The sequence below is a fragment of the Falco rusticolus genome, chromosome 8 (assembly GCF_015220075.1).
Source record: "Falco rusticolus isolate bFalRus1 chromosome 8, bFalRus1.pri, whole genome shotgun sequence".
Taxonomy (NCBI): domain Eukaryota; kingdom Metazoa; phylum Chordata; class Aves; order Falconiformes; family Falconidae; genus Falco; species Falco rusticolus.
In genome coordinates, this window is record NC_051194.1 from 6,291,295 (window position 1) to 6,316,420 (window position 25,126).

The following is a 25,126-nucleotide window of genomic DNA, read 5'->3' on the forward strand; positions in this document are numbered from 1 at the left end:
TTGTTTTTTAATGCAGCTTAATGCAGCAGTAGGCCTTAAGCTGGGAAATACAGCTGCAGAGGTTGTTGTTAGTAGTGAAAAAGATGTTAATACGTACAAAGATTTCACATGTGCAGAATTGCAGAGTTCCAGAAATATACTCGGATTCCCTCAAAGTAACAGGCCTTAGAGGTTCAAAGTGGTTTCCTTACAACTTGTAAAATGACAAAGATTGTGTGTGTTTGATGCAGGCAGATGGTGCACAAACGCCCCCCAACGCCCCCCCCCACCCCCCCCCTCTGAGAAATGAGGAACATGTACTGCAAGCATGAGTTAAGTTTCTGAACAAGGAACAACATACTGGCAGCAAGTTGCGTGAGCATTTTGGCTTAAAGCTGGCGAGGTCCCTAAGCCACTGTGTAGAGCTGGGGGGTTGAAGAGGCTGTGGAAAATCATGGCAAAATCGGTCATTCAGACCCTGCTGGATTGTTGAACCTCTTAAGATGGACACTTGCCTGTATGTTGGTTAGAAGTAAAGCAAGGATCTGGGCTTCATCGGTGCCTGAAGGAGCCTGGCTTTAGTGGTGTGTGTTTGGATGTTAATGCGTGCTTGTTAACAAGTTGTTACTTGACGAATTACTCTGAATTGAACATTTCAAAGCAGTTCTCTTAGTGAATCATGCCACTTGCAGCAGACCCAAGAATTCAGTTATTTATGTAGTTCCTGTTTGTCAAGTGTGCCTTTTTACTGCTGATACTAACCTGAAGTTCTAAACTAAGATCAAATCTCTCTAACCACAGATATAGCAATAGCGATAAAGAATTTGCAGTGTGACACATGCGTTTCTTGCTAAGGCTGTATTAGTTTTGCATGTTACTGTAATTTCAAGCATCCCCCTACGTAATAAGAATTTTAAATCTGCTTCAAACATTGAAGGATCATTCTCCAAGCATCGAAGTTGGTGTCTTATATAGCTATTGTGTTTAAGGCCCCAGCTCAGAGCCTTCAGATTTTCTCACAAAGTGTGTCCCGACTTACCTATTTTGAGTATATCTTTACTGTGCAAGTTTGGGGGGAGGAGGGGACCAGTAACTTAAGCTTATAAAGAACCAAATGTAATAATAAGTAACAATACCAGGATGAGCTGCCTCTAGCCTGTGGGGAACTGTGAAGTTATTACTTTATTAACTTTTGCTTTATTGTCTCATTAAAAATGCTGCATTGTATTTAATGTTGAGTAAACCAGAAATTTCCCAAACTGTCCCCCACTGAAGTGATATGCATGGCTGTATTTCCAAAGATCTTAAGGAGTCAGTGGCAGCTTGTGACCAACCATTGCTCGGAAACTACCTTTTAAAAAAATTCTTTTTTCCCCTTGATGTTAGTGTTTTCCTTGAGGCTAGTGTAAATCTGTAATAGCAGTGTTTTCTAAAGCCAGAGTTGTTTTTTGAAACGGTGTAAGCAGAAGTAGACTCCTGGTCATATTTCCCCTCTGACTTCTATATTAGACACCCCAGATGACAGCTTGGATCACTAATAGATTCTGTTAAGGTTAATTGTGTTATTTCTATTTCAGTCTGGGTCTGGCAGCAGCTTGGAGGGTCTAAAGTCACATATGACTGTTTTGTAGAGAAAGGGAGTGGCTTTGCTATGCTCTATGCATGGTTTTTATTGGACAAAGTGTACAGGTGTATATTTGAATTAATTAACTTCATCAACTTCATAAGCTTGTCACAATGGGTTTTTGGGGCAGTGAAGAGCCAAACCAGAAAAAACTTGCTGCATCATACTTAGGAGAAACTGTAGGTCTGGTCACTTCTTGTTTGGTACTGTGCACAGATCTGTATTGAGGTTTTGTGGGTGTGACTGTACAGAGAGAAATGCAATGGCTCAACCATATCCTGTCCCCTCTCTTCACCAAAATTAAGGGAAAACCTTAGTTGATCATGAATGATACTTCTTTCCCCCCCCTCCTTTTTGCTTTTAAAAGTTGGAGTACATACAACCCATACAAAGTTGCTCTAAAACACAGGCTGACTTTTTTTAAATGATGCATGTTTTGCTTTTGTGTAGTGGGGAAAAAGTTATTCAGGGCTGAAGTATTGCTGGTTTTTCAAATGTTACATTTTAAAATTCTAATTCTGATGTCAATGTAACATTTCTGAGGGTCTGTGTGTTTCTGCATCCTCTGCTGCCTTCCACTGGGAACTGAGCACTTCTATTTTGTATGTTAGCCAGGAAAAGGTTTGTACCGCAGAGTTCTAAAAACATCAGAAAACTACAAAAAGTGACTGAGCACTAGAGAAGAGCCATATTCTTATTTGGTAAACTTACAGTATTAATAGGATAAAGCATTTGAATGCTCTTTTAATAATTCAGAATCCAGTAACCAGAATTAAGTTATTCCAACTGAAGTCTAGAAATCTTTCATGTGGTCAGCTTCACTACTTGGAATAAGAGCAGAAGGTCAAGTTGTTAATTTGTAAATGCTTGATAATAATTTTTACAACCTCACACATAATTCAGATGCTTTAGAGCTGGTTAAAACCAGCAACAAAAGAGCTGGAAGAAATCCCATCATCTTTCAGTTGCCAGCAATATATCAGTCAGTCATGGTAAAAAATCTGTAAATATAATGCAAGGATTTTACAGTTTGCATGTGCAAACCCCTTGCTGTTATGTTGTTCAGCAAAAGGCCCTTGTCTGGAATAGACGGTTCCTGATGGCTGGCTGCTTTGGCAAGTTGTGTGGTGGGGAGAGAGTTAATGGGCGGTGGAGGAAACACGTGTTGGTGCTGGGTGATGAGGAGGCTCAGCTGTAGGGTGTGCAGTGGTGGGAGGGAGGTTTGGAGAGCAGCTGTGCTCATCTACCTGGCTAGGGCTTTGGTCCACAGTCAGCGACATGAGAAATCAGATAGACTTGCTGGCCACTGTCACAGTTTTGGGAGTCCTGGAGCAAGGTAAATGTTCTTTATATAATGCTAGGTAGTGTTAAGCTAATTACATCAAGCTTTGTGGAACTTGGTTGCTGTGTTCTGCTTTGGAGTCTGTGTGGAATGGAAATTGCTGTCTTCCAACTTGGCAAAATGATGCAAATGTTTGGCCATTCCTGGTGGAAGTGTCATGCCTGAGATGCCTGATGTTCATTTTGTAATAGGGGCTAAAATGATCTGCAAGCCTCAAAGCCAGCATCCTAGAAGGAAATGAAATGTAAGTTTAAAAGTAAAACTTAACACAATTTCAGCAATAGAATGTCTTGAAAATATTTTCTGTGATTGAATTTTAGCAGGTAATTTGTAACTCAGAGGGACTGGAGGTAGCCAGAGTAAAGGCAGGTTAATAAATAGGCTGATGAAGAGCTCAGTGAATGGGCATGCATCGTATCTATATAGAAAAGAGCATCATGTACGCAGGTATTTCTCCTCTGTGACCAGTGTAGTTATGTGTCCATACAGTTAAGCAGATGACAAGATGAGCTGGCCACACACAGTCATTTGGGAACTAATGCAAGCCTTTCTGGTCAGAAATAGACGCAGACATCTTTAAAGAAACTCGGTGACTTCTCATAATTTAAATAGATGTGTTTGGTTTAGACCATTTAAGCAGCAGCAGTGGAGTTGCCAGCCTGTCTGCCTGTTGTGTTTAATTGTGGGTCCTCTGGGCAAAGGCCTCTCCCCTTGGGCTTCAGGAGGGTCGCAGCAGGGGGCACTTCCCCTGCCTAGGGTGGGGATAGAGTCCCCCTGTCATTAAAATCTTCAAATTTGTCTAAGGGAAGGTTTGTCTGTAGGGATGTTTTTATTTATTACTGAATTAATTCACCGTAGAGCTCTTTCACCTCTGCTTATGAATGGGTGTGACTCTCTGAGCAGCCTGGTGTAATTTCAGCTATCAGATGATAAATCTCTCAATATAAGCATGATTTAAAACACAAATATGCTACTTGAAGCATAAGAGTTCAAGACTTCTGAATTATCAGTAGTTCCCCTTCAAAAAATTTACAGAGAAATATCTGCAACTACAAATGGAAGATACTTTTGTCTTACGATTTTTTTGTTTAATGTGCAAAGAGAAAACGTAAAGAAAATGTGAAATTGGGTTATGGAAATGTTGCTGAGCCCTTTGCATTGGAAAACCCTCAGTTGCAAATCCCTAGATAGCAGTTTTGTCTCAAATATATTTGTTTTATGAGAACTTAAAAGTATTTTTTAAAGGTTGCAGCCTTAGGCTTTTTTCTTGCGTGCTATGCAAACCATACATAGGTGTGAATCCAGCAGATGAGTAGCAAGCATTGGCACCCTCTTATCTACATTAGGTCAGATAAAGTACCCTCCTGTTACTACTCTGCAAGGGAAGCCAAGCAACAATTGCAAAATATTATGTGTTTCCTTTCTCTCTACTAGTACAAAACATGTTTGCTCATGTCACCTGGATTTGGAGCTGTGCCGTAGCTTTTTCTTGCATATTTTGAAAGGATATTTTGTAGGCGAGTTACAGATCTGAGGCTCGTTCCGAGAAGGCAGAGCACTGAAAGATGGCCATGCGCTATATGTACAAACGCTCTTCCATCGCATCCTGATGTAGGTGGTGTAATTTAATGGCTGAGTACAGTGCTGGTTGATTTTTATTTTCTTCTTCTTAATTTTCTGGGAGCCCATGGTTCTTTCAAGTAACTTTCCTCTTTTTAATGTAGTTGTGCTCAGATTAGCAAAGCTCTGAGCTTAGTGCTCTGTAGCTACATGCCCCTGCCCGGTGTTGAACGCTGTACCAGAGAGCAGAACAATGCCACCACAGTTTTTGGGTTCCCCCACCCCCTTTTTTTTATGGCTTCAAAGGAAATAATGCTTATGCAATGTTACTGGCTGTTAGTCCCCACAGAGCTTGTTTGCCAGGTTCACTCAAATGTGGCAGATAGCAGCTGTAATATGGCTTGACAAATTTGTGGACAGAGTCAAATGGAGAATACAGGTCTGGCTGATACCTCCACCGAGGAGCAAAGTGCGGAGAGAGCTCAGCCCCTACGAGCCACATGGGAATCCACACAGATATTTAACCTGGAGACATGAATCACACAAACTAGTTTGAAAGGTTCTGCAGAGCAGATTGCACTTTTTTCCCTAAAAGTTCATGCTGAGAAGGGTTGTACGGTGTGTTTTTTTATAACACCTCATTCTGAGAAGTGCTTTTGGAGTGTGATTCTTCATCCTTAATGATTCATCCTTACACCAGGCTCAGAGGGCAGCGAGCCGTCCTCCGAAAGGCTCCTCTTGGGTGGCTGTTTTACATATTATCCATCCTGAAGCATAAGGGATTTGTTGCAGGACTTGTCTGGATATTTGCCCCCTGTATACAAGCAATATTAAGTGTAGAGTTGATAGGTTGGGCCTGAAATTATTCTTGCCGTGCTCATCAGTTGCGAGAAGGCTGCACTAGGAAGGGTGCAGATGGCACGAAGCAGGATGAGCACCGCTGCCCAGCACAGTCAGGCGTATGCCACGAGCCAGAGCTGTGCATGATGCGGTAACAAGCTCAGTCCCTTTCTTGAGAGGTGGCTGGGATGAGACCCTGGGAGTGTGAAAATGGTTGTGCAGGAGAGAGGTGCTGATCTGATGTACAGAGGAGGTAACAGGATGGGTCAGGGTGGGTTTCATCAGCTTGCTCCCAGCGTTCTAGCAGCTGCTGCTGAATTGCCAGTCGTGCGTTGCTGCCGCCCCGGCTGCCTGGGTTCGCAGAGCAGGTGCTGTGTTCTGCCGGACCTGGGGGCAGGATGATGGCCGCCCCCGCCCCCATCATCAGCGTGCTGCAAACAAACCGAGGGGGGAGCTCCCCACCTCCCTTCCTCAGCACCCCTTGTTCAGGGCTGGGTCACTGTGCACGCTGGGGGAGACACTAGAACACACAAAAGTTTCCTGAAATTAATGTCTATGTGTATTTAAATGAATAATATGTTGTGTAATACACAAGGTCACATCGTGTCAGATTATTTACATTTCTAATTCCCTTCTACATATGTTCTAATGCTTTTCTGCAGGCATGCATGGATCTGTTTTGTCTTTAATCTTGCAACATCTGTCCCTCCTTTCCCTTCTCTATCCTGCTGTTCTGCTTTTATAGTCTTTGTTGGAATAAGGCAGTCCACATGCAGTCCTTGCAGCTTGGCTCCTTGTGTCTCTGTCCAATGCTCTGGAAATGTTGCTACGTTAGGACCTTGCTAATCCAGGTGACTCACTTAGCAGCATGCTGCCGCAGTCCCCAGAGTAATTGTTTTTATAATTTAGTTTACTCCTATATGAAAATTCTTATTTTCAATAAAGGGAGAAATGTAGTGGAGCACCTAAAGATAAACACTTGAAACATTAGCAATCACCTGTGGGAGTAAGAACTTTAATCAAATAGTGAAACAGGGCAAATCTTCATGTTAACAAGTTTTCATCGTTTTGAAGTGATTTTCCACATCCCTTACAAATGTAGGAAGGAGCGATAAGAGCAGACACCGAATTAGTACCTTTGCCCAGATTTGCACCCGCTGGTAGCAGTTGTCTGCGCCTTGAACTGCTCGAGCCTTGGGGCTATCCTGCAGGAATGAAGTGGAAGAAATAGCCAACCCCATTCCCTTCTATTGCCATGATTACAAGCATCTCTAATTGACTTGATGATAGATATCCCAGGGCTTCACAGTTTGGATGCTGCTCTCTGATATGGGGCCATCCTTGTATAAAAGCGTTGTGCTTGCTAGATGTAGCAGAGTTACACGCCATTCCCCCCAGACTGGCTGAGGGTGTACTAATACTCTAAAAGCACAGTGCAAGATTAAAAAAGAGTAATTGTGTGTCTGGGTGCAGACTCAGTAAGGTCTTAGCATGTGTTGCTGGCCTTGCTGCAGGACCGAGGTGTGTTTGATCTGCTGGGAGCAGCGCCCAGGGCTCCGCTGCCGCCGCTGGGCATGAGGCTATGCAAAACGCCAGCCAGCACCTCAGCTCTGCCAGGATAACCAAATGAATTTAAATAACAAGCATGAAATAAATGGCATGTTTATTCCAGGTTGTGTGTGACAGCCCTGGACTATGAACCTAGAGAGTATCGGCTCTAACCACTTGCTTGATTCCAAGCTAGATAAAGCTTGGCTAAACAATAAACAAAACACTGCTGGGCTGTCACCATTCCTGTGTTGTTCGTTTTTTGTTTTTTGTTTTTGGTTTTTTTTTTAGCCTATTTTGTGCTGCAGGTGATCTATGCCCGGCGGAAGTACAAGATCTCCCCTCCTGAGACAAGAGGTCACCCTGAATTTGAGCGGATCTTCAGAGCTCAGTAAGATTTTAACTTTTTTGGGTGACTCCATCTATGTATGACTTGGTCAGGTGTCCCTACCAGGAAAGACAGAAGTCACCCTCAAGTCACCTTTTCGCTTACTGCTACTGCTACTATTTATTTATTTTTTTTAACCCTTTGCAAGCAGAGGTCTGAGTTTTGACTTGGAGCATCTGGCTATGGCTGGAGCATTTCTGTCCCCCCCCAGTAACCCTCCTGGTATTGCGAGAAGCAGCCGAATTACAAGTCAGTGGCTGCGTGGAAGAAGTGTTGAGCATTAACGCATTATAACAGTGACGTTTAATATTAATTTTAGCTCTAAATTGTGAGAGTAGCTGAAGCTATAATAACCTAATATTTGCTTGTAAGTTTTTGCTGTTGAAGCAAAGGGCCTTGCTGGAAGAACCAGCTATGAGGATGTTTTAATTTTTTTCCTTATTTAAGCCATTCTACTGCAAAAGTTGGCACTCGCAGGCCCACGCTGAGGGCTGTTTCTTTTTGCTCTGTTCCTATGGAGAAAGCAATGCTGGAGCTAAACTGCAAGGGTTCACAGATCCCTTCAGCTTCCAGCAAGCACTAGATTCCATCTTTCATCTCAGTCGTCCTGTTTCGTAAGCAATTGAAAGGAGCTGGCCAGAGCTGGTTTGAAGGGTAGCCTGAGCACGGCACTAAATCCTGAACAAAGCAGCTGCGTTTCCTTGCCAGCATGCAGGAACCGCTTGTGAAGTGACAAAACCACCTACCTTGGTCCTTCTGTGATGCAGTGGAAGGCCGGCCTGTACGGGAGGCATCAGCCTTTGCTGGCTGGGTACCTGATGATGTGGCTTTTCGATACTGGGCTGTGTGTTACCAGAGCGGGGATGCGGGCTGTGGGGTGCCGGGGAGCCTGCCGCGATGCTCTGTGGAGGAGGTGGCCTCAGCCACTCGCTTCTGAGAAGGTATTTCTTCCTCGTAGGTTTTTTTCCCCCTTCTTTGTTCTTTTCCCTGTGGAAAAGCATACAAATGGATAATTTGGTTTGATATATTAAAAAAAAAAAAAAAAAAAAAAAAGAAGGGAACAAAGGTATTGATTTATTACTCACTCGTGGAAACCTGGCAGACTCCCCTCACTGAGGCTCAAACTGCATTTGCAACGTAAGGTTCTTCAGGCTTTTTCCAGCTCCCAATCTGGCCCCATTCCCTAAGGCTTGGTAAATTTTTGGCCAAATTTAAGATTAAATTGCCTAGGGAATGGTAAAATGTAAGAGAAATGGAGAAACAACCCCCTTGTCTTTAATACCACAGCTCACCCTGTCCTTTCTTGCAGAAAACTGTACTTTTTGTTACTGAAAGAAAAAGGAAGAAAACCTGGCTGCAGATGTGATTGCCTTCTGCTGCGTTCGACCTGGGAGAAGGCTTGCTCTTAGCACGTGCTTTGTGTGACACCCAAACTTGGGCCATGGCCACTCAAGGGGAAGAGAAGGCTCCTTAAATAACGATAAGGAACCTCTGCCCATGCAGCGTTAATGCCGTAGCTGTACTAGGTGTCTGTGACGGCGCTGTGCGCAGGGCCAAGGACGGAGAGTCCAGCAAAGACAGAGCTCTGTCTCGGCTGTGGCTCATTTTTGCAAGGTCCACGTGAGTGTGAGGTGAACACTGTGTGTTTGGGTGCTTTTCTTCTCCAAAATACAGATAATTGGGTGCCCGCGGTTGCAGAAAAGGCCCTTTCTCCACAGCACAGCAATACCTCTTATCGGCCCTTTCAGTTTGCTCCGACGCGTGTTTCCAGCTCGTTTCTCTGGCCTCGGTTAACCAGCTCTCCGATGTACGAGGATGTGGTTTTAACTCTCATCTCTGGTTCTTACCCAGGGCAAATTGCTCAGAGTACTTCCCCATCTTCATGTCGCTCCTCTGGGTTGCTGGAATCTTCTTTCATCAAGGTAAGGGAGGGAACCCCAACCCAAACCACATGCACAAACTGAAAAAACCCGTTTGAATCCCACTGCGACTCAGGCATGTGCTCTCTGTGCCCATGGGCTGTTACTCGGGGAAAGCGAAGTTCCCCTTTGGCTGGACAGACCCAGGAGCACCCCAGCTCCAGCGTGCATGAAGCTGCTGGTAGCGTGGCAGCCGGGCTGGTCTCCAGCCCAGAGGGGGGGGTTGGTGGCATTGACCTTCACCTGAGCCCGGCTGTCCCCCAGCACTGCTTCCCCTAGACAGGGTCGGGCTGGCGTGCGGTGCCAGGGCAGCAGCAAGCTGCAGCAGAGCTGCCACGCGAGACCCACGCTGCTGTCGGGAGAAACCATAACCCCAGCGATTAGTCACCCACCGTCCGTCCTGTCCCGAGCGTGTTTTGGGGATTTGGCTGTCACCCTGGGGAAGATGCAAGGAAGGACCAGGGAAGGGACTGCTGCAAACCCACGTCCCAGGGCAGCTTCTGGGGGGCAGAGAAGGTCAGCCCTCACAAAAAGGGAAAGAAGAAACCCCACCTAAGCTCCCACAGCATTCTAACGCTGAGTCCCTCTGCGTTCGGTTCTCGGGGCTGTGCCCCATCTGCAGGGGGGCATGGGGGCATGGGTGACTGAGCACGGCAGCGTCTGGGGAACCCCAGGCCCATCACAACTCTGCTCCCCTCCCCCCCGCAGGTGTGGCTGCGGCGTGTGGGCTGATGTACCTCTACAAGCGCTTCAAGTACTTCCAGGGATACAGCGTGGCTGCACAGGGAAGGTAAGTACCTGGCCGGGGCTGTGGGCACCCCAAATCAACCCAGGGAGGCTGGGTGCAGGATGTGGCCCCTGGGGCAGGTTTCCTTCCTGTGGTGGGACTGACGGCAGATTTGCATCACCCTCCTGCGCTCGTGGCCACACCACTGGCTCAGTCTCAAAGGAGAGTGAGGGTCGCCAAGCCCTCACCAGCACACTTCATGCCCCGGGGGGGGTCTGGTGGTGTCTGATGGTGTTTTCTCCCTGCGCAGGTTGGGGCCGCTGTACGCCAGTGCCTTGCTGCTCTGGCTGCTGCTGGGGCTGGCGGTGGCCGGGCTCCTGGCACACTTCTTGCTGTCCCGCTCCTCTGCATGGACCACGGTGCTGGTGTGGCCCCGCCAGCTGCTTGGTGCCTGGTGAGGGGGGCTGCTTCCCCCCAGAACCCAGGGCGTGCCCTCGCGGGAGAGTCACACAGCATGTCAGAGACCAAGCATCTCCCCAGCTCTGTGCTCACCTTTGAAGGGCGGTGGATGCTGGCATTCCTCTGCTCGTGAAGCTCCACTACTTCACAGGTAATTCTCCCTTCTAGAAAGCAAACACTGCCCAGCCTCTGCCCCTGCTGATGGCCTTCACCGCCAGCTCTTGCAGCACCGTCTGCTCTAGAACTCCTGTCTTTGGCTCTGCCTCACAGAGCACAGATGGACCCGTACGCTGTTGTCACTCTTCCTTACTGCTGTAACGATCTATGTTGAAGGATCCACACCATGGGTATACAAAAAATAAATTCCTTCTCTCGGTAGAAATCACCTGTGATTGTCAAAGCTGCTTGGGGACTGGGTGTGAGAACATCCGAGGGTTAGGGGACTGGGTTGCATGGGAAAAGCTGCTGCAATTAAAACAAACTTGAAAGGATGGGTACACTTGTCTAAAACTGTATCCCAGTTCTGGGGAAAAAAGTGTGAGTCTAGTCCAAATGCTAAAGTCTGTGTCAGGCATTGACTTGAACGATTTTGATTTGTCACTGACCCACAGCAGGATTTTTGCCCTCTCTCTGGATTTCAGCTTCCACTGCAAACTCGGTGTTCGCAGGTAACTCATGTAGGCATCAAGCAGGCAGATCCTTGTGAAGTTGCATGTGTGTATAAAAAAAGCAACATATTTTGTAAGACAACTGTTCCACAACTGCACCCTTAGGTGTGCTGGTGCCCAAGCACCTTCCTCGTGCCCTGCCAAGGAAAGACCCAGCCAATTTTTCTTTTTTTAGTAACCGGTGAAGGTTCCTGTGGCAAAAAATACCCAGTCTCCCACCGGGCTGCTCTAAGAGCTTTCCCCAGCACCAGCAATGCTTTGGGAATGTCAGGTACTGGTGAGCACTGAGGAATGACACCCCTTTTGGGTGCAGGGGCTGCAGCTGGTCCCTGGCCCCCAGGGATGCCCACTGGCCCTGGGCAAGCAGAGCCAGTGTCTTCCTGCCACGAGTGACTCTCACTGCTGCACCAAAGGTTTAAATTTAGCTTTTATTACAGTGCACGTTATTTTATATATTTATATATAGAGATGTACTGGAAAAATCAAATGTATCCAATAATAAAAAATACAGCACATTAAAGTAGTATAATGCATTCCAGTGTATAGCTGAAAAGATATTGGGATTTACACTAATCCCTACTATTTTTGAACTGGGCTACTTCTGCTTTTTTTTTTCTCCCCCCAAAAATTCACACCAATCCATAACTGAAATCGTTATTTAAAAAAGATGGTTTCTGCACTCCACCTCAAGGCATGAAGACACTGGAGACTTCACCGTGAGTTACGGGGCTGTGTTCAATGCTGGCAGGCACAGTGTGGCTTTTGTTTTGTTTTGTTTTTTTTTTGTTTTCCCTGCCATACTCATAGCTCCAACCCCTTTGGATTCGTTCCTCCTCTGCCGGAGGAGGGTCAGTCTTCACCCCCACTGAATCCTCGGCTGTGGCCAGGGCTGTTGCCTGGACGAAAGCAAGGCAGAGCCGGGTTCCCCCACCGCCTCTGTCCCAGCAGGACTCAACGTGACCAAGCCCCCGCTCTGTCCCCAGATGCAGCCGGAGGTGGCCCTGTCCCGGGCTGGAGGTGGCCCTGTCCCGGGCTGGAGGTGGCCCTGTCCTGGGCTGGAGGTGCTTTCCATCCCGCACACTTGCTAAAGCTCATCCCGACGCCAAGCTCTCGCTGTGCCGGTGCGGCCCGAGCAAAGCCAGCCCTCTGCACAGGGCATCGCTGTTTGCTCTTCTGCCGGAGAAGGTGACAAGGTGACGTCCTGGCCCCACAGCACGCAGCCGTCCCCCGGCAGCTGTCCTGCGCTGTCCTGGTGCCGCAGGGAGGAGGGAGCAGGAGGGGAGGGAGAAGGACCAGGGATCCATGCGTGTCCACCCTTCCTCAGGCCCATTTCACTCTGCTTTTTTGATAAAAATCTGCAGGAAGAGAGGGCTGGGGTCAGTGAGAAGCCGGGGCTGGGTCCCTCTGCAGATGAAGCCCGGCTTACCTCGCTCAAGATGATCCACACCGGGGAGTCGGTCTGGATGGACAGCCTGATGGCTTCCAGCGGCCCGAAGGATGGATCCACCTCGCCCTCTGCGATGCCCTTGGAGAAGGAGCCTGGTGGGGACAGCACACGGTGATGTGGGGCCGGTTCTCTGGCATCCAGGCCCCCCAAAGGGACCAGGAGTAGCCGTGGGAGCCCCTGCCCACAACGCCCCGACACAAGCCAGGCTGAAAACCAGCAGCCTGGACATCGCTACAGTGCAAAATGCTAGGCTTAGGGGAACAGCAAGATCAGCTAAAACCAAAATGGGGAGTATTTGGCTACACATCACTGCTGTGATGAGGAGTATTTGGCTACACATCACTGCTGTGTGAGGTGGGCAGAGCAGCCTGAGGGCAGCACCATCCTGTGAGAGGCAAGTATCAGTTCAGTATCCATGCCATGGAGGCAAGTCTTGCATCCATAGTGCTACTGAGGTTTCAATGTGTTGCTATGTCCCATTTTTGGATGTGATTTTTGGGGTTTTTTTTTGTTTTTTGTTTTTTTAAATGCAACTGGGAGAAACCAGACAGCGGGCAGAGGAATCCTAAAATGGCAAAAAGCTACCCAGACCAGGGAATTTTCCTCTTATTTGTCTATTAAAAAAAAAAAAAAAAAGTCTTAGCAGGGACACCAGGGCTTTACCATGTACCAGCAGGTCCCTGTAGGCTACAGTCACTGGGTTTTGGCCAGTGCAGGACAAGCACTAAACCAAGCTCAGGTGGCAGGAGACAAAGTCCCAGCTGCCAGTGGTGTGAGTACCGAGACAGGCTGTGGAGGGAGAGCAGAAATCACCCACGGTGCTGATTTTTAACACCAAATGAGGCAGAAGGATAATCTGAATAATTCAGCCCCAGCTCTGAGCAGAGATGGGCAGAAACATAGGACTGAAAACTATCTGAAGAGGCCACCTAGGCTAAGAGGGGAGAAGACAATGACAAATCCCGTTCTGACCTGGCTCCTGGCAAGCAGAAATTACTCTTTGCCAAGCAAACAGCACCAAGGGTCTCAATTCACTTGAAGGATATGGGCTGGGTGATCAAACCCAGCCGGCAGTTTACCACCCCCCGCCCTGCTGTACCTATCTGGATGTAGCCATCCGTCATCCTGCGGTATTTGACAGCTGTGCCTCTTCCCTCCTGCAAGGCTTCCTTGTCTGACTGCAGGCTCTGCAGAAGGAGATGAGCTTTGTGGAAGGCCAGTGGCAAGAGCCACCCAAAAGTCCCAAGCCACAGCAGCACCGTGGCACCTCGTCCCCCTGCCCGTCACCCCAAGCCTCGTGCCCCCAAACAAGAAGGCGTTTGCTGCCCTCATGCTGCGGCTTCCACAGCACCATCCTGGCTCCAGCTCCGCAGCTGTCCCACCCCTCCCCTGAGCATCCCCCCCGCAGGCTGGCACAGCTCCCACAGCGACTGCTCAGCGCAGGGTCCCGCTCCCAAGGTGGCACCACAGCAGGCGCGACCCCTGGCTCCCAGCCAGCGCCGCTCCAAAGCACTCGAGTCTTGTAAAGATTTCCCGGACGGCTTTAAGCAGTTCCCTTCTCTCAAACCTCTTTTGCTTCCCACTCCACCCCCGGCTCAATTCTCAATAAAACTCTTACGTCAAACGGCAGAACCTCCACAGTCGTATTGAAGAGTTTGTCTTCTGGGTGCTCGATGTTCCCGCTGCGGAAGAAGAACCTGTGACAGGGACCAAAGCCACAGATACCCACACTGAGCGAGGGGGGAGGGGGGGCACAGTGGCTTTCACCCCAGCCAAACCATCAAACAGCTCAGCTTCACAGGCACCTTCCCAGAAAGCCCACAGGCACGTGGTTTGGAAGGAGACCTGCACCAGGTTAGCTAAATCATGGCTTGCTCACAAGCGCAGGAAAGCAAAGGGCTCTGGCAAACATGGCCCCACCAAAAAAGGGGTGAAATTATCCTCCCCCTGGAAGAACACCGCTCCCTCCTGCTGGGCAGCCAAGCAGGAGATGGGCAAGAAATTCAACATGAGCCAGAAGAGCAAAAGCAGAGTGTCCCCACACACACCCTGGTGCCCCCCCCCAACCCCCCCAAGCACTGGCCTTTCGATGCGGAGTGGTTTGAAGAATCTGAATCTGATGAAGTCTCCGGCAGTGGGAGTGAAGGCCCAGAAGAAGTCCTCCCGCAGGTAAGCCTTCTCCAAGGTGAAGTGCTGGTAGGTCTTCAGGCTGGTGCTTACCTCCGCAGGAGGGTTGACGTGCTCCTTCCGCAGGGCCTGCTTCCCAAAGTCCTTGTCCTTGGTGGGTGCAAAGCAAAAAAAAAAAGCTCTCACTCATTCAGGAACAGGGGTCCCAGAGACAAGGATTAAATTAAATTTAAAATTTTAAAAAAATAAAAGCTCTCAATTTACACAGCACTGAACGATGGAAGTGATCTGGGGAGGGCACCAGCCAGGGCAACGTGTGGCTGGATCCCAGGAGGACACAACTTCAGGAGAGGCAGCACAGGGAAGCACCACTGCTCTGCGCTCTGATCCAGCACCAAAGAACCTTTCATTGTCCAGGTGTCCCCAAACGCATGTCCCTGCCCCAGGAGCTCTGCGAACACTCCTTACACCAGAGGAGAAGGTGGCTGGGAGGCTGATGACAGCATAAAATTACTGCATTACATGGCCTGACGGGGACCGCACCGCGATACAAACCGGATTACACCATCCATGTGCCTGGGGATCGGACAGACACAGGACTGAGCGTAGCCCAGGGATGCTTGTCTATGGGTCCTGCACTATAGCTGTGGGAAGCCCGATTTTGTTGACATTTCAACACACACAAACAATTAAGCTCTTACACAGCAAGCTCTAGTTTGCCTATCAGCAAATCCCAGCAACAAGGAGTGGGGCTGGAAGGAAGTCAGACCAATCCAGGAGTTTTCTCCCCAGGGTTTTTCAGCAGATGCTTCAAAATCACTTGCCCGGACCATGGTTCGTTACTCAGGATGGCTGGCCAGGACCAGTACCAAGGCTTAAAAGCTTGCAGTGACTCTTAGTACATGTCACTGCCATTACGAGAAGTAGGAGCTACGTGACCTCACTGTAATTCAGAATAGAAGACCACCACTGCACAGCAATCCAGCTGCCACTGTCCCACCAGTTGCCGTCACTGATATCCCCACCCCAAAAGCAGCCAGTTCCTGCCAGCCTGGCAGAAAGGCCATCTCTGGCTCGGACAGGCAGCTGGTACCCACCTTCAGCTTCTGTATCTTCCCAGCCAAGGAGGAGTGGGTTCCCACATGCTGGAAGAGCGAGGGCTTGAAGCGAATCCTCAGGTTTGCCTTCTGCCTGTCGCAGTGTTTCTGAAACGAGACAACCCCACAGTGCTCCATGCTTAAACCTCTGTGGTCAACCGTGACCCACGAGAGGAGTGGGCAAGGGCACAAGGAGGGATAACACCCTGCCTCGCCATCTCTATGCCTTTCTGTGTTATTTTGGCTTCAATTTGGCAAGAGAGCCTTTAGCTGCGCTCTGGGGGAACCTGCCCGTGCCTCTTGGCCGCTCACCCACCAGGCTCTGTTGGGCAGCCGGAGCGCCCCAGTTTATGTGCTCATTTCTCCTTGCATAGCTTTATGAACGCTGAGCAAATCTCCTCTGTGCTGTCAGGTGAGGATAGCCAGAGGATTTAGTTTCTTTTGTCCTTGGCTTACTGGGAAAGCTTCTTTCCTACAACTCAGAGCTCGGGATCACCGATGTCTGAAGGTACAGTAAGTCCCAGGACGATGCAGAGCCTGGGTGAGCAGGCAGCGAGTGCAGGCTCTTTTCAGACAGGCAGAGTTTCCAGCTGGTTGGCAGGTGTTGTTAAGCAGATGTATGGCACGTGCTGTTGTCAAAGCTGTTTGACTGTTTCACACCCATCCCACCACGTAAATAAACTTTGAGAAGCAACACCGATCCAGCCAGTGATTTTCCACGGAGTGGAGAGAGATGACAGAAAGGGAATAAAGGACAAATTGGGAAAACACAGAGCACCAAGACAAGAGGTCACGTTTTAAAAATAGTTCATTCCTCTCAGTCTGGGGGAGCAGGACAAAAATACAGGGTTAAAAACTGGAGGGAGAGGGAACTTTTTTTTTCTGACTTCTGCTTTTTCCAAGAACAGAAATGGATGCGCACCCCTACTGCCATCTTGCAGCCTCCCACCCCAGAGAAACCCTGGCAGGATCCCGCTGCCAGGTGCTGTGTCACTGGCTGCCTGGCACCAAGCAGGCACAGCAGGGACAGCCAGCCACACCGAGTCCCTGCGATGGGCTGCCTGCACCGGCCACCGCCACCGCCACCATGCCGGGAGCTGGGAAATTCCAGGCATGACCCCTGCGAGCTGCAGAGGAGATAATCCCCTAATCCAGCTCACGTTACATTAGAAAATTAAAACTAGCCATGCTAATGGGAGAGACTCTACTCATAGCCAGAAACCCTAGATGCAACCCCATCGGTTCTGATCTCCGGATGGGGAGAGGAGGAAGGGGACCGGAGGGAACTACAGCATCTCCTGACTTCTCTTTCTCCCCTTTCCCCCTTCTGCTAAAGAAGCATTTGCTGACTGAAGGCAGCGCCGTCACTCAAGCCAGGAGGGGGAAATGGCTCAGCTGGTGGTAAGAAGGTCATCCTTTCACACAGCTCTACCCCAGGTAAGTCTAAAATTAGTTGAAAAAGAAAGAGCAGAATACATCCAGAGCAGGCAAAGCACTTACCAAAAGCACAGGTCAAACAAACTTTCAATCAAAAAGACAAATCCTCCCTGCTACCAATTTGATTCTGCACAGTGGGATTTACAAGGGAAAGCCATGTTTGAAAGGGCGCTGTGCAGAGTTAATCATGCAAACAGTGGGGGAAAGGAGCCAGAAATTCACACAGAAAGTAGGTTAATTTTTAAAAAGGCAACACATTTAAGAGGTTTGCAGTTTCCCCTGGGAAAACCTTGGCTCTGCCAGGTAGGAGAAGATGAGTGAAGATGAGTTAAGGAGAAGATGATCCTGCGCAGCAGGATCTGCATTTAATCAACACTCAAGCTGAAGGTTTTGAAGGAAGGGCACAGACAGCAGCATCGTTCCCAGCTCCATCCCACCATCCTGCTACCCCAGCTTCGCCCAGGGCTGTGAGTACCCTGGGGGTTGCCAGACACGCCTGGGAAGTGCTCTGCTGCACCTGAGCACGTGGGTTAAACTGCCAGGAGGACACAATGGACATCACCTGAGACTGGTCCTGCTGCACACGGGGGACTGGAGCCAATGTCACAGCCTCTGCCAAGGATCAGGCCAAACTAAACCACATCCTTGCCCGAGTTCTGCAGAGCCCTGAGGATGCCCTGTCCCCTCACCCCAACACATAAATACAGCATTTATCCCCAGAGCGACCACATGCTCTGGCGTTTGCCACCGCTAAGTACCCGTGGCCATGAGGTCTGTCTTAAGCGACTGGCTCTGCACGGGGGCTCCGCTGCTCATTCTCTGCCGGGGGAGGAGGGTGAATGAGTGTATGAGTAAATACAATATGTTCAGAGAGGAGAGAGGAGAGAATCTGGTGATGAGCTCATCTTACATTTGCTGTCACACACACTCCTCCTCTGCCCTTCCCACTCGCTTTAGCCCCTCGCTGCTGCTGCTGCTGCTGGGAGTTCAAACACAACCTCCGCAGGGCACAGGGGCTCCTGCGCTGCTGTCTGCATGGCTCTGTGCAGACACGGCTCTGCAAATGACATGTCAGTATGAAAATGGAGCCCATGTCACCGCTCTGCGCCCTCCTAGAAACCCCGACAAGGGGTTCACATGCTCTGGCTTCGTTTTGGCACATTACGCACGGCGGGCTTGCTCTTGGGTTATCTGGGGTGAGCTCTCTGGGCAGCCTGCGTGTCTGCTCCAGATGGGTACGGCACACGAGCCCAGGGCCAAAGGGTTATTCTGGGGTTATAGACAGTGAGTGGGGAATGGCTTCAAGGCAAGAAGCACACCAGAATGCAAAACAACACAGAAGAATGGGGAACGGCTACTCTCCTCAAGGACTGGAGGAGGAATACCCTGTTAGTGCTCAGATGCAGAAATAATGCCTTTTCTGGCAGCTGCAGACTACAAAAGCCTGAACTCCCAGGTCTGTGCTTACACAATCCACAAGGACACCCTGTGGCACACTCCACAGGGATGGCACAGCTCAGTGCAAAGTCAGTTAGCACCAGAGCTCACAGAAAAGATCCTCTGGAGACACAGACAGAGTATACATTTGCCCACACACAACAGAAGGTTTCCCTTCAACAGAGGTTGTTTACGTACTGCATCTTTCTCAGGGTTGCAGACTTTCACCCAAAGGATGTGATCCAGCAGCCAGTCAATGGGTTTGTCCTTATAGAACATCAGGATGAACTCCACGATCAGGCTCAGATCCAGAGACTTGAACATTTTTCCTACAGCACCAAGAAAGAGAGGAGAGAGCGCAGCTACAGTATGAAACTGTCAAGAATCAGAGCTGGGAAGAAAAAACTTGGGAGACTGAGCTGCAGAGGCTGGATGTGTCCATCTCTCTACGTAAAGGAAATAGCATGCAGCTCTGTTTTATGTACCAGTATTGCCGGCATTGCTAATACAGTTCCGGATTTAATATTCATTGCAGAATTAGAAAGCATTAGTCTCACAGGTCACAGCAGTATCAAAAGGTCTAAAGCTCTTCCATTCAGTAGGGAGAAATAAGGATGAAAAACATCCAGCCAGCTGCAGGACAGACCATTTCCTGCCCCCAAAACTACAAGTTTCAAGCCAGTCAAACCAGTATCCAAAATAACAGATCAAACTGCTACTGCAGCCACGTACTGCCGTTCCCAAAATAGTTCTGTGCTGATGTAAACTTCCTTTTGTACACTCTTAGGCAACTCCAGATCTCATCCAGCCTGAAAGCTACTGGTCACATCTCAAATGTTTGGCTGTCAGCTGGGCCACCGACCAGGTTTATTTTTATTAAAAGTGCGTATCAGCAGTACCAGCTGTGAGGATCTTTCTCCCCTGTGCAATCACAAGGGCCACTGCAAAAATAAGGAGGGATCAAGTCCAAGTATTTCACTGTCTTGTGGGGACAACTCACTGGACATAGAGCAGAAGTGCTTGCAAGAGCCAGCAGGCACTTGTGCCCATGCCTGATGGGACCAGGGTGAGCAGGGGAGAACATCATTACCGATAAACCCCAACTGAGAAAACTCCAGGATCATCCACTCCTCAGAGGGCTGCTGCAAGGCAAAGTTCTTCATTGTGCTGAGATAGTTCGGTTTGGCCACAATATCATCCTCCAGCTGCAAGAGGAAAGGACACTCAATGCCAAGGACCCATCCAGGTTCCAGTAAAGAACCTCTCTGTGTAGAGCAATCACACCACAGACCAGAGGAAAGCTTTGGCACAGCCCCAGTTTATTTTGGACGATGCTCCAAGCAGATCTTTCTCACCCAATCTATCAGGTAAACGAAACAAGGATTCCTGCTCCCCCTAGGCAGAAGGCCTCCAGGTCTAAAGCATCTTAGAAACCTAGCTGTTGTTAAAACCTGCTCCCACTCTGCGGCATCACACAACTGGACACGCTCCTTGCCCTCTCTAAGCTGGGTACGAGCCACAGTGAACTCACAGGTACACACCCCTCCCCTTCGCCCCCTGCACCGAACCCACCTGCACGTAATAGATGCCTTTGGACTGGGCATACATCATTAAAAAGCAGTAGTCGAGGTTCTGCTTTGTCCTCCACCTGCAAGAGACAAATGTGATGGGAGCGCCAATCTCCCCTGGGAATGTGGGCTGCGCAGGGGGGCCAGCCGAGGCTGGGTTTGAGCTGGGAAGGTGGCACGGCTCTTGGAGGAGGGGATGGCACGCAGCCTCTCCTGTTTGGTCTCAAACTGGTCAGCTGAGAGTTACTGGAAAACTCCAGAGTTCCAAAATGAACATCATCTGGGTTAAAAGGACCCCCTTGCTCAGTGATGGAAACACCGCAGCGCCAGGCAAACCCTGCAACCCCAGTGCCAGTCCGTACCCCTCCCCCACCTCCTTCCAGCTCTTGGACAACACAAGCTGAAGGGCCTCGCCTGGCCCTGCTGAAGAGATTTCCCTGCTGCAGTCAGGGGGGAAGATGCTGCAGTAACTTAATTCAGGGCTTGTTTGTTTTGAAGCTCATTCATTGATTCTTACCTGACTCTTTCCTTGGGGTCCCCAAAGGATTCCCGCAGGTGGGAGAAATCAGGATAGAAATGCGGAGATGGGGAAATTACCTCCAGGAGACCTGAGTGTATTTCCTTTGGGAATCTGAGGGAGAAAAGCAGCAGTAAACAAATACCTCCATGTCTGACACACCACCTCATAGACTAAATTGCTGCGTAAACACTAAGCCACAGAACCAAACAAAAAATACCACCTCTGAGATAAAACTTCCCCAGCAGCTAGTGGACTTTCAGGCCTCATGGAAGAACATCAGCAGGGACTGCCAGAGATAAAACTTCCCCAGCAGCTAGTGGACTTTCAGGCCTCATGGAAGAACATCAGCAGGGACTGCCAGAGATAAAACTTCCCCAGCAGCTAGTGGACTTTCAGGCCTCATGGAAGAACATCAGCAGGGACTGCCACAGAGTTTTAAAGCTGCTTTCTCCCTCCCATGGTCCCTAATAGCCCCACATGTGTGTGCCCCCACCCCCCACCCCCCACCCAGCAGCATCCCTCCTCCCTGCCACACGCATACACAGGTCAGCTTTAAAGACCATCCCCGAGCACCATGTACTCTCTACAGGATTAAATGGACCGGCAGACTGGTACACCAGTGAAAGGACTTGCTGGCATTACCAGCATTTAGAGATTTTCCAAATGCATCAGTAATTAAAAGCCATTTTGCAGAGATTATGTTATGCATTTCTGATGTTACTTAAAACACTGCTGTGCCATAGTTAGGACGGCCAGCAGGAATTCTACCTAGTTCCCTTATGCTGATAAAACCAGCATCTATTTTCCCTATAATGCAGTTAAAAACCCTTTAAAGAGTCAAATTCAAACAGAAAAAAAAGTCACCCATCTGAAACATAGGTACCTACAACAGCTTTGCAAGCAATACCCAGAGATTACCGTAACTGGGAGAGATAAGCAGGAAAACCAGTTATTTTTATACTGCCTTTTTGAGAACACACGGTGTGAGTGAGGCTGGTTTCCTTTGTTTGTGCAGAGCCTGGAGGACAGGAGATGGGGCAGAGGGAGACAGAGCAGCGAGACTGCCAAAAACTTCTCACTTATTTTTCCCTTCCTTTTTCCCTCCTTGGGACTGGCAAGATTTTCAGCTAGCATTTTCAAACCTTCCTTTCCCCGAGCAGCAGTGAAACAGAAGCTTCTCACAGAGGTGACAAAACCTGTACTGAAGCAGCAATGACTTTCTCCCTCCTGTGACACAACCTCAGCCTGCCCTGGCCCCACGCCACCGCAATTCAATTTGGAAGAAAAATAATTTCTGTGAATCAGGGAGGGGCAGGAGGCGCTGGAGAGGGGGGCGGTGAGAAATCAAATCATTAAGTCAATTAAAGTTTCAGGCCTTCTACGCAGAGGCACTCTCTGCAGCAGCGCCCAGTAATTTCATCGGGATCCACTGGACAATCAGTCCATTATCCCCGGGATAAGTGCGTCCTCCTGCCAGCAGGCAGAAGGAGGGGAGCTCTGCCAGCTCCGGCACAGCAAGATGGAGGGCTCTGTCTCAGCTCTTCTGCAAGGGCCCGGAACACCACGCTCCGTGCAGCTCCCAGCCCCTCTCCCATCATTGGCTCGGGATGCAGGGCGCTGCGAGGATGTGCTGCCCTTTTGCATCTCCTTCTTATGGCAACTGCGATCCTTTGGAAACACGCAATCGCAGGAGCTGGACGGGAGTCACAGCCCCTTCTCTCACCACCTTTTTCTTCTGCCTCCAAGCTCTGATGCTGCTAATGCCTGGCCGGGCTCACAGTTAATAATCCATCACCGGCTTCTGCTTAAGCAGCTACAGACAAAGCTGCAAAAGCCACTAAGACTCCAGGACATAAATAGCAGCTAGTGTGAGAGACAAATGTAACTAGTGCCCAGAACAAGGGAAAAACAAACAGGCTGGAGTGGGAAGAAAAATGGATCATGGATTGCAAAGCAAAATACAACAGAGGCATTTGGCTGTGCTTACCACGCTGCCCAGCTGCTCTGACTCCGCAGAGCAGGTAGAGGGCTGCACTAGACACAGAAACAATTGCCAGGATCTCTGGAAATCTACATAATCCATCTTCTCCCAACGCCACAGGACAGAAAGAGCAAAATGAAACGGCATGACCATGCGTGTTAAACACTATGAGCACAAAGCAGCCTCCTGGAAGCTATATAGGGGACGCATTTTAGAACAAACAGAAAGTGGAAGCAAAGACAGCCCAGAGTTTTAAGAACAGACACACACCCCCCAAACAACAACAACAACAAAATACAAAAGGGAAGCAGAAAAGTGTGTATCTGCTCCTTAATGAAGCCATTCCCTAGCCTTGCTACAGGCACAGACTTTACCACTATAGTCATTTGGAAGTGCTTACAAATTTTTGATATTTTCTGCCACTCCGGCTGTGTACTGCGGATCTGTCTGAAAACAAAAGATAAGCAGTGTTACATCCTTCAGCCTCAGCCTGTGCCCCCATGAGGACCCAACCCCAGGGGTACTGTCAGCACCTCTGCACCACCCTCATTCACCTTCACGTCTCCTTTATCCAGTTTAACCGCTCTCCCCATTGCTGCCCACCTCCCAGGAGCCCCCCTTTGTGGCCAGCGTTAACCGAAGGCATCACACACCAAAATCCACTCAAAGGACTCAACACCCTGCACATCTTCCCCACATGCTCTCCCGCCCTTCTGCCCCTGCCAGCACCGTGTTTGCACAAAAGTGTTAACTCCTGGGCTGTTTATTTTTTTTTCTCTATACATGTTGGCTTTCATCCAAGTGAATACTCTTGGCAGAAAAGGATCTCCGCCCCTTTTGTGAAAAAGAGGGGTCTATTTATAAGCCTGTATTTTTCATTTCAGGTTCATTTTGATGCCTTTCTTCCTTAAAAAAAAATACAGTTTGTTCCCACAATCAACCTGGCAACCCCTAACAGTTGGGAGGCAAAGGTCGCATGCTGCTATCTGCAGGCGAGATAAGTGCAAACACAGGGACAGGCACCAGACAGAAACCATCTGCACAGTGACCGGGAAAACAAAATCCAGGAAGGCAGGAGACCCAGGAGCAAAAGTGGTGCCTGTTTCTTGGTGGCGGCATTGTTTTGGGTGGTTGCACAGATCATGGGATCATGTGTCCCGGGTGGATATGCAGATGCAGCATTGCAGAAGCTGGGACAGCAGCTGCTGTGCTTGGCACTGGGGTGGAGGTGAGAAGGGAGACACCAGAGGTGTGTGTCACAAGCTGAGGACAGTGCTCCTACTCCGGGACAGTGACAAAGGAGGGTTTTCTCAACATAAAAAAGGTCCCTTTCCCAAACAGGGCTCAGGCTCCTGGTGCTGGACTGATTTCTTACCCCAGTGTTGTCAATAAAGCAGCAATGGGAAAAACAGAGGCAGTGAAGATGCTCCTGGTTTTGGGAGCAAACACGCAGCTCTGCTCCAAGTTGAAATAACTTTCATAACTGAAATGGTGGGTCGGTGCCAGCCAAGCCGGCCAGCTGGCCCCGGGGCTCTCCTGTGCCAGCCAAGGACCCCCAGCTCTCCCAGGCAGCCCAACTGGTACCCATGGTGGCTAGTGGTGGCACTCGGAAATGAGGAGTCCCCCATTCCAAGAAGGACATTCAGTGGTTCCACTTGTCCTGAATCTCCACATGAACCAGCATCATAGCTCCATAACCAGGTTCATGCCACCTCACCCACTATTTACGCTTTATCCCATGCCTGAGGAGCCCTAACAAGCATCACCAAGCGGAGGTACATCGGGAAACCCGTGGGAAGAGGCAGAGCCAGCACAGTGGTGGTTGGCACTTGCACAGGAGGACGTTGTGTAGCTGCAAGAGCAAACTTGGCAAGAGAGGACAGTGACGGTGGTGATCTGCAACTAGTACTGTTGGCGCTACTGGGATATGGTGTGTATGCTCCTGCAATTCATGGTATCGGAATTAATTTATTCATTGTTCACTTCCCTCATCACAGGTACACACGGAGTCAGGAGCTGCCAGCACAGCGTGCACCCTATTTTCAAGTCAACTAAAAAAATATAACCGCAGTCTAAAAGAGGAGATGTTTTTGGTCATGTTGCTTAACACACCTCACGCTTTAACTCACCCGCTGTGAAAACAGCCATCAGAGCTGTCCTGGCTCAAGGGGAAATGACAGCCAGGACCGACCCCGGTCCCCGGCACTGCGGGCTGCACCCACCTGTGCACACCTTCTCCTTGTACAAGATAACAGCCAGAGACCTGATGGCCAAATGCTAATCAAACCATCAAATTACGGATAAACAGGCAGCAAACCCAGGCATTTATCTTTGTTCTGCTCCCAGTAACATGTTACTGAGGTTTATCTTTCTCACCGGATTTCTGGAAATTAAGACAAATGCACTTCAGGCTCAAGAAAATAATCCTGAGGGAGAAGCCATGGAGAAAAATAACCAT

At 49.2% G+C, this 25,126-nt stretch overlaps 2 protein-coding genes across 5 annotated transcripts in view; one reads left to right on the top strand and one right to left on the bottom strand.

Moving 5' to 3' along the window:
• Positions 1-283: 283 nt before the first annotated feature.
• On the top strand, positions 284-11,807 carry LOC119152360 (leukotriene C4 synthase-like). The gene is made up of 5 exons (XM_037397529.1): positions 284-2,939; positions 7,185-7,284; positions 9,133-9,203; positions 9,909-9,990; positions 10,238-11,807. Exons 1-5 carry the CDS (start codon positions 2,882-2,884, stop codon positions 10,383-10,385), a joined length of 459 nt encoding a protein of 152 aa, XP_037253426.1. The 5' UTR covers positions 284-2,881; the 3' UTR covers positions 10,386-11,807.
• Positions 11,469-25,126, bottom strand: part of MGAT4B (alpha-1,3-mannosyl-glycoprotein 4-beta-N-acetylglucosaminyltransferase B) — a 52,044-nt gene continuing 38,386 nt past the window's right edge. For all 4 annotated transcript variants that reach the window (XM_037397526.1, XM_037397528.1, XM_037397525.1 and 1 more), the window contains 11 exons: positions 23,069-23,115; positions 20,685-20,798; positions 20,172-20,247; positions 19,690-19,804; positions 18,798-18,928; positions 15,726-15,833; positions 14,585-14,778; positions 14,120-14,198; positions 13,601-13,688; positions 12,481-12,593; positions 11,469-12,409 (listed from right to left, as the gene is read on the bottom strand). In XM_037397526.1, the coding sequence (XP_037253423.1) occupies positions 12,386-12,409; positions 12,481-12,593; positions 13,601-13,688; positions 14,120-14,198; positions 14,585-14,778; positions 15,726-15,833; positions 18,798-18,928; positions 19,690-19,804; positions 20,172-20,247; positions 20,685-20,798; positions 23,069-23,115 (1,089 nt within the window). In that variant the 3' untranslated portion in view covers positions 11,469-12,385. The remainder of the gene's footprint in view (positions 12,410-12,480; positions 12,594-13,600; positions 13,689-14,119; positions 14,199-14,584; positions 14,779-15,725; positions 15,834-18,797; positions 18,929-19,689; positions 19,805-20,171; positions 20,248-20,684; positions 20,799-23,068; positions 23,116-25,126) is intronic.